The sequence below is a fragment of the Oncorhynchus nerka genome, linkage group LG27, assembly GCF_034236695.1.
Source record: "Oncorhynchus nerka isolate Pitt River linkage group LG27, Oner_Uvic_2.0, whole genome shotgun sequence".
NCBI lineage: Eukaryota > Metazoa > Chordata > Actinopteri > Salmoniformes > Salmonidae > Oncorhynchus > Oncorhynchus nerka.
In genome coordinates, this window is record NC_088422.1 from 5272550 (window position 1) to 5289540 (window position 16991).

A 16991-nucleotide genomic window follows, 5' to 3' on the forward strand; every position below is an offset into this window, starting at 1 on the left:
CACTCCCTCTCGTTTCGTTTTTCTCTCTCTCTCTCTCACTCTCTATTCTCTTCTCTCTGTCCCCCTTCTCTCTCTGCCCCCCCCTTCTCTCTCTCTCTCCCCTCTCGTTTTTCTCTCGCAGGGATCCATCTTTTCTCTTCTCTGTCCCCTCTCTCTCTTCTCTCTGACCAAGAGACAGGGATACCCTTACTTTATCACTAAACGTACTCTGTGTCCATCTGAAAATACCATAGAGAGCCATCAACTGTTTCACCAGACAGGAGACAGGGATTTTAATTATATGTGCGACTGTCCTGAGGCCAGGTTAGAGGACATAGAATGACTAGCAGGAGACAGGGATACCATCTATACTTTATCACTAAACAGGAGACAGGGACAGGGATATCATCTACACTTTATCACCAGACAGGAGACAGGGATACCATCTACACTTTATCACCAGACAGGAGACAGGAGACAGGAATACCATGTACACTTTATCACCAGACAGGAGACAAGAGACAGGGATACCATCTACACTTTATCACTAAACAGGAGACAAGAGACAGGGATACCATCTACACTTTATCACCAGACAGGAGACAAGAGACAGGGATACCATCTATACTTTATCACTAAACAGGAGACAGGGATACCATCTACACTTTATCACCAGACAGGAGACAAGAGACAGGGATACCATCTATACTTTATCACCACACAGGAGACAGGGATACCATCTACACTTTATCACCAGACAGGAGACAGGGATACCATCTACACTTTATCACCAGACAGGAGACAGGGATACCATCTACACTTTATCACCAGACAGGAGACAGGGATACCATCTACACTTTATCACCAGACAGGAGACAGGGATACCATCTACACTTTATCACTAAACAGGAGACAAGAGACAGGGATACCATCTATACTTTATCACTAAACAGGAGACAAGAGACAGGGATATCATCTACACTTTATCACCAGACAGGAGACAGGGATACCATCTACACTTTATCACTAAACAGGAGACAGGGATACCATCTACACTTTATCACCAGACAGGAGACAGGGATACCATCTACACTTTATCACCAGACAGGAGACAGGGATACCATCTACACTTTATCACCAGACAGGAGACAGGAGACAGGGATACCATCTACACTTTATCACCAAACAGGAGACAGGAGACAGGGATACCATCTACACTTTATCACCAGACAGGAGACTGGGATATCATCTACACTTTATCACCACACAGGAGACAGGGACCCCATCTACACTTTATCACTAAACAGGAGACAGGGATACCATCTACACTTTATCACCAGACAGGGATACCATCTACACTTTATCACCAGACAGGAGACAGGGATACCATCTACACTTTATCACCAGACAGGAGACAGGGATACCATCTACACTTTATCACCAGACAGGAGACAGGGATACCATCTACACTTTATCACCAGACAGGAGACAGGGATACCATCTACACTTTATCACCAGACAGGAGACAGGAGACAGGGATACCATCTACACTTTATCACCACACAGGAGACAGGAGACAGGGATACCATCTACACTTTATCACTAGACAGGAGACAGGAGACAGGGATACCATCTACACTTTATCACCAGACCGGAGACAGGAGACAGGGATACCATCTACACTTTATCACCAAACAGGAGACAGGGATACCATCTACACTTTATCACCACACAGGAGACAGGGATACCATCTACACTTTATCACCACACAGGAGACAGGGATACCATCTACACTTTATCACCACACACCAAACAGATATATTAGATTAGGCACTAACACGGGGTTAGGAAGTCCAGGGTGGAGGCTTGTCCTTATCGGAAGGGCCTAATGGTGAGTTGTGTTGAGGTGCCTTGTCCTTATCGGAAGGGCCTAATGGTGAGTTGTGTTGAGGTGCCTTGTCCTTATCGGAAGGGCCTAATGGTGAGTTGTGTTGAGGTGCCTTGTCCTTATAGGAAGGGCCTAGTGGGGAGTTGTGTTGAGGTGCCTTGTCCTTATAGGAAGGGCCTAGTGGGGAGTTGTGTTGAGGTGCATTGTCCTTATAGGAAGGGCCTAGTGGGGAGTTGTGTTGAGGTGCCTTGTCCTTATAGGAAGGGCCTAGTGGGGAGTTGTGTTGAGGTGCAGAGTTCTGACCTGTTGTCTCTCTTGACATCTTTGTCCAACTAAAGAACTGTGTTGAGGGGGTTTGATATCCTCACCAGGTACAATTGTGTCTGACCAGGTCACAGACTCTAGCCCGGGGGAGAGTGTTCTGGAAGGGCCCTTGGCAACCCCCGAGTAACGGAGTACCCAGGACCAGAGGTGTGAATCCGGGGGATGGTAGAGTTCTGGAGAGTTTCTCTCTCTCTCTCCCTCTAGAAGTTTGTGCCTTTGTATCCCAGGGGACAGAGAGGGTTGGGTTTAACAGTCTCTCTGTCAAAAATGACGACTAGTTTTATTTTTCAGGTAATAGTCTGAATATAGATTCCACCCCCCTCGCCTTGTTTAAAATAGTTTTTTTCTTCATCTGTAGAGCAGAGAAACCTTTTCCCATAAACGCAAACAAACTCCTACACACCAAGGCTTGAGTTGAGCCAACCATGAGCAAATGCCACTGCCATGCTGGAAGTTTTCATCTATTTTTGTTGTACCCTTTTTTATTTATTTAACTAGGCAAGTCCATTTGGAAAGTACACACGCAGCATGCCCTCTGAACAGCTTAACCCTCCACCAATTGAACTCTGACCCCTGAACAAAAAAAACCAAACAAACACACAAAACCAAAAAGGGAATGAAAACAATATCCTTGTTTTCCTTCAAGTACTTTTATCCTGATGATGATTTGTGTGAATTGATATTGACAATTTTTGCTTTCCCTTTTAATTATCATTATTATTATATATATATATATTTTTTTTTAAAGGTACTTCCTGGTTTGTGTGAACTACTTCTTCTATGGTGAGACATTGGCGGAGTACTTTGGTGCGTTGGTGCAGAGAGAGGATTCACTCCAGTTCCTGGTCCGTTACCACCGCTTCATCTCCTTCGCTGTCTACCTGGCAGGTGAGCCTCAGTGTAACGACGTCGGCACCGGGAAGACAAGTGTAAGATAGATAGATATATCAAACAACATTGTATTTGTCACATGCACCGAATACAACCTTTACAGGGGAAATGCTTACTTTACAAGCCCTTAACTAACAATTCTGTTTTAAGAAAAATACTACAAAAGTAAGAAATAACACTTAAAAAAATATATATATATATAACATTTATACATATATATATATATCTATATATAAGCCTGTGCAGTTCTTATCTCCATGGTGATATGAATCTGTGATTTGTTTCGCCCGGCCGCTGTTATAAAACGGTAATAAACCATAAACGGTAAACGGTCTGTCGGTAAATCCGTTGTTCATGGAAACAACAGTACTAATACACTGGTCTATAACGACGTGTGTGTGTGTGTGTGTGTGTGTGTGTGTGTATAGGCACATTTTAACGGCCTAATTTTGACACATGGGGTCACGAGAGAAACTATGAATGAAAAAGAAAATCATGCTTGGTTCATAGAATCAGGGGTTAGACCTACAAATGTGGCGCTATCTTTTTAAACGGTTTCAGCTACAACGTGAAAAACCCAAGCAGGGTTGCAGCCCTTGACACAAACCGGTTCGCCTGGCACCTACTACCCTACCCTGTTCAAAGGCACCTACTACCCTGTTCAAAGGCACCTACTACCCTGTTCAAAGGCCCCTACTACCAGACCCTGTTCAAAGGCACCTACTACCCTGTTCAAAGGCTCCTACTACCATACCCTGTTCAAAGGCACCTACTACCCTGTTCAAAGACACCTACTACCCTGTTCAAAGACACCTACTACCCTGTTCAAAGGCACCTACTACCCTGTTCAAAGACACCTACTACCATACCCTGTTCAAAGGCACCTACTACCCTGTTCAAAGGCACCTACTACCCTGTTCAAAGACACCTACTACCCTGTTCAAAGGCACCTACTACCCTGTTCAAAGACACCTACTACCAGACCCTGTTCAAAGGCACCTACTACCCTGTTCAAAGGCACCTACTACCATACCCTGTTCAAAGGCACCTACTACCATACCCTGTTCAAAGGCACCTACTACCCTGTTCAAAGGCACCTACTACCCTGTTCAAAGGCACCTACTACCATACCCTGTTCAAAGACACCTACTACCCTGTTCAAAGGCACCTACTACCCTGTTCAAAGGCACCTACTACCATACCCTGTTCAAAGGCACCTACTACCCTGTTCAAAGGCACCTACTACCCTGTTCAAAGGCACCTACTACCCTGTTCAAAGGCACCTACTACCCTGTTCAAAGGCACTTACTACCCTGTTCAAAGGCACCTACTACCATACCCTGTTCAAAGGCACCTACTACCATACCCTGTTCAAAGCACCTACTACCCTGTTCAAAGGCACCTACTACCCTGTTCAAAGGCACCTACCACCATACCCTGTTCAAAGGCACCTACTACCCTGTTCAAAGACACCTACTACCATACCCTGTTCAAAGACACCTACTACCCTGTTCAAAGGCACCTACTACCCTGTTCAAAGGCACCTACTACCATACCCTGTTCAAAGACACCTACTACCCTGTTCAAAGGCACCTACTACCCTGTTCAAAGGCACCTACTACCATACCCTGTTCAAAGACACCTACTACCCTGTTCAAAGGCACCTACTACCATACCCTGTTCAAAGACACCTACTACCCTGTTCAAAGGCACCTACTACCATACCCTGTTCAAAGACACCTACTACCCTGTTCAAAGGCACCTACTACCATACCCTGTTCAAAGACACCTACTACCATATCCCTGTTCAAAGGCACCTACTACCATACCCTGTTCAAAGACACCTACTACCATATCCCTGTTCAAAGGCACCTACTACCATACCCTGTTCAAAGGCACCTACTACCATACCCTGTTCAAAGGCACCTACTACCATACCCTGTTCAAAGGCACCTACTACCATACCCTGTTCAAAGGCACCTACTACCATAGCCTGTTCAAAGGCACCTACTACCATACCCCTGTTCAAAGGCACCTACTACCATACCCCTGTTCAAAGGCACCTACTACCCTGTTCAAAGGTACCTACTACCATACCCTGTTCAAAGGTACCTACTACCATACCCTGTTCAAAGGCACCTACTACCCTGTTCAAAGGCACCTACCACCATACCCTGTTCAAAGGAATCTACTACCATACCCTGTTCAAAGGAATCTACTACCATACCCTGTTCAAAGGCACCTACTACCAGACCCTGTTCAAAGGCACCTACTACCCTGTTCAAAGGGCCCTACTACCATACCCTGTTCAAAGGCACCTACCCTGTTCAAAGGCACATACTACCATACCCCATTCAAAGGCACCTACTACCATATCCTGTTCAAAGGCACCTACTACCATATCCTGTTCAAAGGCACCTACTACCATACCCTGTTCAAAGGCACCTACTACCATACCCTGTTCAAAGGCACCTACTACCATACCCTGTTCAAAGGCACCTACTACCCTGTTCAAAGGCACCTACTACCCTGTTCAAAGGCACCTACTACCAGACCCTGTTCAAAGGCACCTACTACCCTGTTCAAAGGCACCTACTACCCGACCCTGTTCAAAGGCACCTACTACCAGACCCTGTTCAAAGGCACCTACTACCAGACCCTGTTCAAAGGCACCTACTACCACACCCTGTTCAAAGGCACCTACTACCATACCCTGTTCAAAGGCATTTAAATATTTTGTCTTGCCCAGTCACCCTCTGAATGGCACACATACACAATCCACGTCTCAGCTGTCTCGAGGCTTAAAAATCCTTCTTCATCCACACTGATTTTAAGTGGATTTCGGTGACATCAATAAGGGATCATAGCTTTCACCTGGATTCTCTCTACAGAATGTCCACAAGCCTTCAGAACCCCAGTGGACAAGACCAGGAAATTACTCCGAAATTGACGATGATCTTTTATTTTCTAATCAACATCTGGTGAACTTCTCAATACCTTTCTGATGCGTTTCAGTCACTTCAAACCATACTGTCTTCAGATTGAAATTCCATCAAAAGCACTGCCAAGCCTGTCATCGTCCCAATTCTTATTTTTTTTAAGTTATCATTGGCTGTTGATTACACTATTTTTTTTATTTTTGTGTATCAAAATGGGGTCACGGACCAAAAAACGCTTGCAAACCTCTGGGCTAGCTACTTACCCTGCAAACAAAAAAAATGAGTCGCGGAACATCGGGAGGTTGTGTCATGTTCCCCTGGACGTCCTTAGGACGTCCCCTGTTTGCTGGGTAGTTTTATTGTAAGGACAAGGCCGACATGAAACATTTGACTACTGGACTGACTAAGTGCCTACACACTGCAGTTGGTGATTAACTAACAGGGCTATAAAAGTATGTTTCTCAGATGCCTATGGACTCGGGTCAAAGAGCACTTCCGTTATAACCATTAAGAAACAGACCACTATTGTCAGTTTCCCTCCTTCCTTACCTTATTGGTGTGTTAGCTAGTTAGGTGACTGCATGACAACATTTCCTTTCTCCCTCCAGCTTCCTGCAGCTTGGAAGATCAAATTCCAACAGTTTTTTTGTTGGTGTTGCTGTTTACACATTCCCTGAAAAATCTGCCAATAGATCTGATTTGGGTTGCCAATGTAAACACAGCCTTTGTGAATACAGGCCTTGGAGTGTCTTTTGATTTGAGCCTGGCTGGAGTGTGACTGCCTGTCACAGCCAGTTAAAATCCACAGCTCTGCTGAACAGACTAAATCTGCCCGGCGACTCAATACCCTGGCTGGAGTGTGATTCCTAGGGGATCTCATATCGGCTGCTTGCATTATGTGGCGAAACCCGACACACAAATGAGGGTTTTAATCGACACCTTCAGCACAAATGTGACCGACCGTCTCGATTCGGTTTTATGTAGCAACATTTTGAAATAGTGTTTATTTTAAATTTTTACATTAGATAGAAGTAGAGACTCAGAGAGAGAAAATGGTTTATCATACACTGCAGTTGAGGAAAAATGGGAAAGTAATTCTGCTTTGAAAGTTGATAAACTTGTAACCCCACTTTTGAGAAAATGGCCCTTGAATGTTTTGGTACACCTACTGGAGAGCTCTTCTTTGTCTGCACCCGTTCACACCCTCTTAAGCCTTTAGCTTCACCCATCTCTTTATGGATTCACATGTGTGGCGAGACAGCCAGCTGACGTTAGCTAGCCAGCTGACGTTAGCTAGCTAGCTAACAGTACACTTTAACTTGCAATGAGAATGACTTTCTGACAAAATTTGAAACGTATATCTGAAAATGTAGCTAGCTAGACTGTCTTTCGCTTCTCCCTCTCTGTCACGGATGCCACGGTTGCCCTTTGTTTGACAATGTAATCCGGAGACAGGTGTTTTATACAACAGCCTTCTTTGTGTTCTCTCTTCAACTCCCTCTGCATATTTGAAACGAGTCACGAATTGAGTTCTATTAGCCCAGGTCCCAGATCTGTTTGTGCTTTCTTGACAACTCGGCGTGACATTGGCAATATCGGTTTAGCAAGACCACACAAACAGATTTGGGACCGGGGCTACAAATCTATAGCTCTTCAATCACACTTGGGCGGCAGGGTAGCCTAGTGGTTAGAGCGTTGGACTAGTAACCGGAAGGTTGCAAGTTCAAATCCCCGAGCTGACAAGGTACAAAGCTGTCGTTCTGCCCCTGAACAGGCAGTTAACCCACTGTTCCTAGGCTGACATTGAAAATAAGAATTTGTTCTTAACTGACTTGCCTAGTTGAATAGTAAAATTTTAATTTAAAAAATCCAATGGAGTTTTCTGAGGTTGCTTTGTTCGCTGTGTAAAATGTTTAAAGATCGAATTCTCATTTTGAGGAAACCCGCACCACTCTTTACCACAACACCTTTATTAGTAAACAGAGGAGAGGAGTGTATAGCAGTTTGATAAAATACATTTTACACGCGACGATGTCCGAGGGAACAAAATAGTGTTTGTTGTTCGTAGCATCTTGGTCGTAATTATCCCAAACGGACAGTTTGACCAAATTTAACGATTCCAGTTTTAAAAAGACAATGTGATGTCCCGTTCATTCAATAGAGCAGGGAATGTCATGTGACTGTGTATAACCTCTCGCTGTTACGATCATCAGGCCTTATACAGTGACTGATTGGTTAATAGCTAAGGATGTAACGATTCACCGATACTGTCCCCGATGGTCGTTTTTAGATAAAGTTTATAATTTCATGGCCGAAGTCAGAGAAGATCTCTCCATTAAACTTCCAAACAATCAAAACCATATTTTTTTTGTGATGGGGCGGGTGAAATCCAAAATTTGCTAAATATACATTCGGTATGTCATAGCTCATTTGTAAAGAATAAATATTGATGCATGACTAGCTCAAACACTTAATCTGCAAAAATGACACGTTAATTAGTGGGGGATGGTGATTTCAGAACCACAGTGGGGATACAAAACACATAGGCTACAATGACCAAAAATCTGATGGGGGTGGTAGTCTCCTATATGGCTTTAATCTGATGGGGGTGGTAGTCTCCTATATGGCTCTAATCTGATGGGGGTGGTATTCTCCCTTATGGCTCTAATCTGATGGGGGTGGTAGTCTCCCTTATGGCTCTAATCTGATGGGGGTGGTAGTCTCCCTTATGGCTCTAATCTGATGGGGGTGGTAGTCTCCCTTATGGCTCTAATCTGATGGGGGTGGTAGTCTCCCTTATGGCTCTAATCTGGTAGTGGGGTGGTAGTCTCCCTTATGGCTCTAATCTGGTAGTGGGGTGGTAGTCTCCTTTATGGCTCTAATCTGATGGGGGTGGTAGTCTCCTATATGGCTTTAATCTGATGGGGGTGGTATTCTCCCTTATGGCTCTAATTTGATGGGGGTGGTATTCTCCCTTATGGCTCTAATCTGATGGGGGTGATAGTCTCCTATATGGCTTTAATCTGATGGGGGTGGTATTCTCCCTTATGGCTCTAATTTGATGGGGGTGGTATTCTCCCTTATGGCTCTAATCTGATGGGGGTGGTAGTCTCCCTTATGGCTCTAATCTGATGGGGGTGGTAGTCTCCCTTATGGCTCTAATCTAATCTGCAGTGGTCTCCTTTATGGCTCTAATCTGTGGTCAGGTGGTAGTCTCCCTATATGGCTCTAATCTGGTAGTAGTGGGGGTGGTAGTCTCTATATGGCTCTAATCTGGTAGTAGTGGGTGGTAGTCTCCTTTATGGAGGTGGTAGTCTCCCTTATGGCTCTAATCTGATGGGGGTGGTAGTCTCCTTTATGGCTCTAATCTGGTAGTAGTGGGGTGGTAGTCTCCTATATCTCTCTAATCTGGTAGTAGTGGGGTGGTAGTCTCCTTTATGGCTCTAACCTGATGGGGGTGGTAGTCTCCTTTATGGCTCTAATCTGATGGGGGTGGTAGTCTCCCTTATGGCTCTAATCTGATGGAGGTGGTAATCTCCTTTATGGCTCTAATCTGATGGGGGTGGTAGTCTCCTTTATGGCTCTAATCTGGTAGTAGTGGGGTGGTAGTCTCCTTTATGGCTCTAATCTGGTAGTGGGGTGGTAGTCTCCTTTATGGCTCTAATCTGGTAGTAGTGGGGTGGTAGTCTCCTATATGGCTCTAATCTGGTAGTAGTGGGGTGGTAGTCTCCTTTATGGTTCAAATCAGATACCTACACCATAGATATACGCTGAGTGCACAGTTATTAGACAAATTGTATTCCTCACGATTCATTGTATTGTTGAACGAACACAATGGTTTTAGTCAATCCAAAATGTTATTGAACCTCAAACCGGAATGTTTAAACAAAGGAAAAGTGAGTGATGTCTTTCTCAGGGGAATATATAAGTGTGCGCAATTATTAGGCAACTAAATACCAAAAATAATTTCTCCCAACTCGCTTGTTTATTCTCAATTTTTAGAGTAAGGGTAACAAATAAGTTATACCAAATGACAATTAAATGTAAAAAAAAAAAATTGGCCTTTCAAAAATATTAAATGACCGATATGGCTGCCTTTTCTGTTAATGCCATGAGCCTTCCATCCATGGAGTCTTGTCAGTTTCTTGCTTTGTTCGCGAACACCTTTCGCTGAGGCAGCAACCACCGCCTCCCAAATGCTGCTCAAAGAGATGTATTGTCTTCCCTCACTGTAAATCTCACATTTTGAGAAGGGCCCCACAAGTTCTCAATAGGATTTAAGTCGGGAGAGAAAGGGGGCCAAGTCATTATTCAGGCATCTTTGAGGCCCTTGCTGGTTAGCCAAGCAGTGGAGTACTGGGATGAGTGTGATGGAGCATTGTCCTGCATAAAGATCATGGCGTTCTTGAATGCTGAGGACTTCTTCCTGTACCACTGCTTGAAGAAAGAATGTTCCAGAAACTGGCAGTAGGTTTGGGAGATGAGTTTCAGTCCATCTTCAACTCGAAAAGGTCCAACTACCTCATCCTTAATGATAGCAGCCCATACCAGTACCCCTCCTTCACCTTGCTGGCGCCTGACTCAAAGTGGTGCCCCTGTGTCCATTACTGATCCAGCCACGGTCCCATCCATCTGGTCCATCAAGAGTCATTCTCATTACATCTGTCCATAAAATACCTTTTGGGCAAAGAAATACCTGAAGATTTTTTTTCAGTCTTGACGCTTCAACCTGTGAATCTTATTCAGTGGTGGTCGTGTTTCAGCCTTCTTGACCTTAGTCATGTCTCTGAGCTTTTGATACCTTGTACACTCCAGGTAGGTTGTTGTTCAGGACTCTCCAGGTAGGTTGTACCTCAGGACTCTCCAGGTAGGTTGTACCTCAGGACTCTCCAGGTAGGTTGTACCTCAGGACACTCCAGGTAGGTTGTAGTTCTTGACTCTCCAGGTAGGTTGTACCTCAGGACTCTCCAGGTAGGTTGTACCTCAGGACTCTCCAGGTAGGTTGTACCTCAGGACTCTCCAGGTAGGTTGTACCTCAGGACTCTCCAGGTAGGTTGTACCTCAGGACTCTCCAGGTAGGTTGTACCTCAGGACTCTCCAGGTAGGTTGTACCTCAGGACACTCCAGGTAGGTTGCCGTTCTGGACTATGTTGGCGCTGGAGGATAATGGGTTCCTGGTAGCTTGACGGTTAATTCTTCTGCAGTTCATTTTGCTCCTTTTCTTCTCCATGCGTTGGTTTTTGCGGCCCCCAGTTGACATTTCGCAACAAAACGTTTGATTGTCCAGTCGTCACGCCTCAATAGTTTAGCTATTTCAAGAGTGTTGCATCCGTCTGAAATGCTTTTTTATTTTTTTTTATTGACTTTTCAGTATTTGTTTTTTGTCCCATTTTTTAAAATGAATTTTTACCTGAGGTAAATGAAGCTTGCCTAATAATTACGCACACCTTTTGATATAAGGCGTTATTCACTTTAACCACACCCTCCCTCAATACACAAATACATTGCATATCACCTGAAAATGATTCATTCAAGTTCATATGGTTTTGGAGTTGGAAAATGTGCATAGAAACAATGATAAGATCAGAATACTCACTTGCCTAATAAATGTGCACGCAGTGTACATCATTCTCTCTCACACACACACGCACACACACACACACACACACACACACACACACACACACACACACACACACACACACACACACACACACACACGTCAGCTCAGACGTATCCAGCCCGAGAGTTTCCCATCAGCAGCTGATTTGAACTTGAAAAGAAATGTGGTTTTTTTTTTTGCAACAAATAAATGCCACATTTTGATTCTCAATGATTCACTGAATTGTTTTCAAATGTAAACCTCTTAGTTTCCTGTATGGTAATGGAGTCCATGTATATCAAATTGTCTCAAAAGATGCACATCCCTATTGATACCCCACTGCGACAGATTAAAGAGGGGGGGGGCTGTGGAATGATGATGATGATGATGATGAGGATGTTGTTCTTTCCCTCCATCCTTTGCAGAGAAACTGACCGCATGTTATTTGATTTTTCACAGGTTTCTGCATGTTTGTTCTGAGTTTAGTGAAGAAGCATTACCGCCTGCAGTTTTACATGGTGTGTATGAGTCACGTAACCCTGGATACCACTGACTGACTAACATCCTGGTACTCTGCGTGCCGTACCGTACAGCAGGGTTCCCCAACTACATCCAGCCACGGATGGTCAGGTGGCTGGAACATGGGTTTTAAATCATTTCTACAGTGCAAATTGACAGCAAGAATCACCAAACGGGGATATGGTATTTTGACAAAAAAACAGAATAATTTCAAACTTTTATAACGTTGGGGTACGATCACCTCTTTTATGTTTGGGAATACTTGGATCAGATTTCCTAAATTAAAATCAATTTGAGTTGATTTCCTGGTGATTTCTTTTATTTTTTTTAATATCCAACAACGAAAATAATAAAATAAATATATACTGTACCAGTCAAACGTTTGGAATCACCTACTCATTCCAGGGTTTGTCTTAATTTTTTTACTATTTTCTACATTGTAAAATAATAGTGAAGACATCAAACTGTGAAATAACACATATGGAATCATGTAGTAACCAAAAAAAGTGTTAAACAAATGAAATATATTTTATATTTGAGATTCTTCAAAGTAGACACCCTTTGCCTTGATGACAGCTTTGCACACTCTTGGCATTCTCTCAACCAGCTTTGTGAGGTAGTCACCTGGAATGCATTTCAATTAACAGGTGTGTCTTGTTAAAGGTTAATTTGTAGAATTTCTTTCCTTAATGTGTTTGAGCCAGTCAGTTGTGTTGTGACAAGGTAGGGTTGTATATAGAAGATAGCCTTATTTGGTAAAAGACCAAGTCCATATTATGGCAAGAACAGCTCAAATAAGCAAAGAGAAATGACAGTCCACCATTACTTTAAAACATAAAGGTCAGTCAATGTAGAAAATTTAAAGAACTTTGAAAGTTTCTTCAAGCGCATTCGCAAGAACCATCAAGCGCTATGATGAAACTGGCTCTCATGAGGACCACCACAGGAAAGGAAGACCCAGAGTTACCTCTGCTGCATAGGATAAGTTCATTAGAGTTAACTGCACCTCAGATAGCAGCCCAAATAAATGCTTCACAGATTTCAAGTAACAGACTCATCTCAACATCAACTGGTCAGGGGAGACTGTGTGAATCAGGCCTTCATGGTCGAATTGCTAGCAAAGAAACCACTACTAAAGGACACCAATAAGAAGAGACTTGCTTGGGCCAGAAAACATGAGCAATGGCAATTAGACCGGTGGAAGTCCAAATTTGAGATTTTTTGTTCCAACTGCCATGTCTTTGTGAGACGTAGAGTAGGTGAACAGATGATCTCCGCATGTGTGGTTACCACCGTGAAGCATGGAGGAGGAGGTGTGATGGTGTGGGCGTGCTTTGCTGGTGACACTGTCAGTGATTTATTTCAAGTTCAAGGCACACTTAACCAGCATGGCTACCACAGCATTCTGCAGCGATACGCCATCCCATCTGGTTTGCTCTTAGTGGGAATATAATTTGTTTTTCAACAGGACAATGACCCCAAACACACCTCCATGCTGTGTAAGGGCTATTTGAGTGCTGCATCAGATGACCTGGCCTCCACAATGACCAGACCTCAACCCAATTGTGATGGTTTGGGATGAGTTGGACCGCAGAGTGAAGTAAAAGCAGCCAACAAGCGCTCAAGACTGTTGGAAAAGCATTCCAGGTGAAGCTGGTTGAGAGAATACCAAGAGTGTGCAAAGCTGTCACCAAGGCAAAGGGTGGCTACTTTGAAGAATCTAAAATATATTTAGATTTGTTTAACACATTGTTTGGTTACTACATGATTCCATATGTGTTATTTCATAGTTTTGATGTCTTCACTATTATTTCTACGATGTAGAAGATGGTAAAAATAAAGAAAAACCCTAGAATGAGTAGGTGTGTCCAAACTTTGGACTGGTACTGTGTATATATTTATTTTTTGCCCAAAAAACGTTGAGAACTCCCTCCTATTGGGGAACCCTACTATACAGCTTACTGCCTCCTATTGGGGAACCCTACTATACAGCTCCCTCCTATTGGGGAACCCTACTATACAGCTCCCCCCTATTGGGGAACCCTACTATACAGCTCCCTCCTATTGGGGAACCCCACTATACAGCTCCCTCCTATTGGGGAACCCCATTATACAGCTTACTGCCTCCTATTGGGGAACCCTACTACACAGCTCCCTCCTATTGGGGAACCCTACTATACAGCTTACTGCCTCCTATTGGGGAACCCTACTATACAGCTCCCTCCTATTGGGGAACCCTACTATACAGCTCCCCCCTATTGGGGAACCCTACTATACAGCTCCCTCCTATTGGGGAACCCTACTATACAGCTCCCTCCTATTGGGGAACCCCACTATACAGCTCCCTCCTATTGGGGAACCCCACTATACAGCTCCCTCCTATTGGGGAACCCTACTATACAGCTTACTGCCTCCTATTGGGGAACCCTACTATACAGCTCCCTCCTATTGGGGAACCCTACTATACAGCTTACTGCCTCCTATTGGGGAACGCTACTATACAGCTCCCTCCTATTGGGGAACCCTACTATACAGCTTACTGCCTCCTATTGGGGAACCCTACTATACAGCTTACTGCCTCCTATTGGGGAACCCTACTATACAGCTCCCTCCTATTGGGGAACCCTACTATACAGCTCCCCCCTATTGGGGAACCCTACTATACAGCTCCCTCCTATTGGGGAACCCTACTATACAGCTCCCTCCTATTGGGGAACCCCACTATACAGCTCCCTCCTATTGGGGAACCCTACTATACAGCTTACTGCCTCCTATTGGGGAACCCTACTATACAGCTTACTGCCTCCTATTGCGGAACCCTACTATACAGCTCCCTCCTATTGGGGAACCCTACTATACAGCTTACTGCCTCCTATTGGGGAACCCTACTATACAGCTCCCTCCTATTGGGGAACCCCACTATACAGCTCCCTCCTATTGGGGAACCCTACTATACAGCTTACTGCCTCCTATTGGGGAACCCCACTATACAACTGCCTCCTATTGGGGAACCCCACTACACAGCTCCCTCCTATTGAGGAACCCTACTATACAGCTCCCTCCTATTGGGGAACCCCACTATACAGCTCCCTCCTATTGGGGAACCCTACTATACAGCTCCCTCCTATTGGGGAACCCTACTATACAGCTCCCTCCTATTGGGGAACCCTACTATACAGCTCCCTCCTATTGGGGAACCCTACTATACAGCTCCCTCCTATTGGGGAACCCTACTATACAGCTCCCTCCTATTGGGGAACCCTACTATACAGCTCCCTCCTATTGGGGAACCCTACTATACAGCTCCCTCCTGCTGTATTTCTATATCTATATTGCCTGCCTGTCTAGATGCTGTATTTCTATATCTATATTGCCTGCCTGTCTAGATGCTGTATTTCTATATCTATATTGCCTGCCTGTCTAGATCTGTATATTGCCTGCCTGTCTAGATGCTGTATTTCTATATCTATATTGCCTGCCTGTCTAGATGCTGTATTTCTATATCTATATTGCCTGCCTGTCTAGATGCTGTATTTCTATATCTATATTGCCTGCCTGTCTAGATGCTGTATTTCTATATCTATATTGCCTGCCTGTCTAGATGCTGTATTTCTATATCTATATTGCCTGCCTGTCTAGATGCTGTATTTCTATATCTATATTGCCTGCCTGTCTAGATGCTGTATTTCTATATCTATATTGCCTGCCTGTCTAGATGCTGTATTTCTATATCTATATTGCCTGCCTGTCTAGATGCTGTATTTCTATATCTATATTGCCTGCCTGTCTAGATGCTGTATTTCTATATCTATATTGCCTGCCTGTCTAGTGCTGTATTTCTATATCTATATTGCCTGCCTATCTATGTACTGTATTTCTGTATCTAGATACTGTATTTCTATAGCCTGTCTGCCTATCTGCATTCTACCTACCAACATTGTTATTGTGAGTGGTCAGGCTACATTCCCCATGGCTAACTGTGTGTGTGGTTTACCCCTGCAGTTTGCGTGGACCCATGTTACCCTACTGATAGTGGTGACTCAGTCTCACTTGGTCATCCAGAACCTGTTTGAAGGAATGATCTGGTAAGAGACACACACAGCAAACACAACGCGCCCAGAAACCTGTCCCTTCTCTCCTCTTCACTGATACTGTAGTAGTCGGATTCTCTGATACTGTAGTAGTCTGCTTCTCTTCACTGATACTGTAGTAGTCTGATTTCACCATCTGAGCCCTATGGTAGTTAGCCCTATGGTAGTCAGCCCTGAGCCCTATGGTAGTCAGCCCTGAGCCCTATGGTAGTCAGCCCTATGGTAGTCAGCCCTGAGCCCTATGGTAGTCAGCCCTGAGCCCTATGGTAGTTAGCCCTATGGTAGTCAGCCCTATGGTAGTCAGCCCTCAGCCCTATGGTAGTCAGCACTGAGCCCTATGGTAGTCAACCCTATGGTAGTCAGCCCTATGGTAGTCAGCCCTGAGCCCTATGGTAGTTAGCCCTATGGTAGTCAGCCCTGAGCCCTATGGTAGTCAGCCCTATGGTAGTCAGCCCTGAGCCCTATGGTAGTCAGCACTGAGCCCTATGGTAGTCAACCCTATGGTAGTCAGCCCTATGGTAGTCAGCCCTCAGCCCTATGGTAGTCAGCCCTACGGTAGTTAGCGCTGGGCCCTACGGTAGTCAACACTCAGCCCTATGGTAGTCAGCCCTCAGCCCTATGGTAGTCAGCCCTCAGCCCTATGGTAGTCAGCCCTCAGCCCTATGGTAGTCAACCCTCAGCTCTATGGTAGTCAGCCCTCAGCCCTATGGTAGTCAGCCCTCAGCTCTATGGTAGTCAGCCCTATGGTAGTCAGCCCT

At 44.5% G+C, this 16991-nt stretch overlaps 1 protein-coding gene across 1 annotated transcript in view; it reads left to right on the forward strand.

The window, feature by feature from the left end:
- The window catches only part of LOC115122973 (phosphatidate cytidylyltransferase 1-like), a 69191-nt gene that overhangs the window by 31885 nt on the left and 20315 nt on the right, over positions 1 to 16991 (forward strand). The window contains exons 5-7 of the mRNA XM_065011117.1: positions 2940 to 3079; positions 12083 to 12141; positions 16145 to 16227. Coding sequence (XP_064867189.1) covers positions 2940 to 3079; positions 12083 to 12141; positions 16145 to 16227 — 282 coding nt within the window. The remainder of the gene's footprint in view (positions 1 to 2939; positions 3080 to 12082; positions 12142 to 16144; positions 16228 to 16991) is intronic.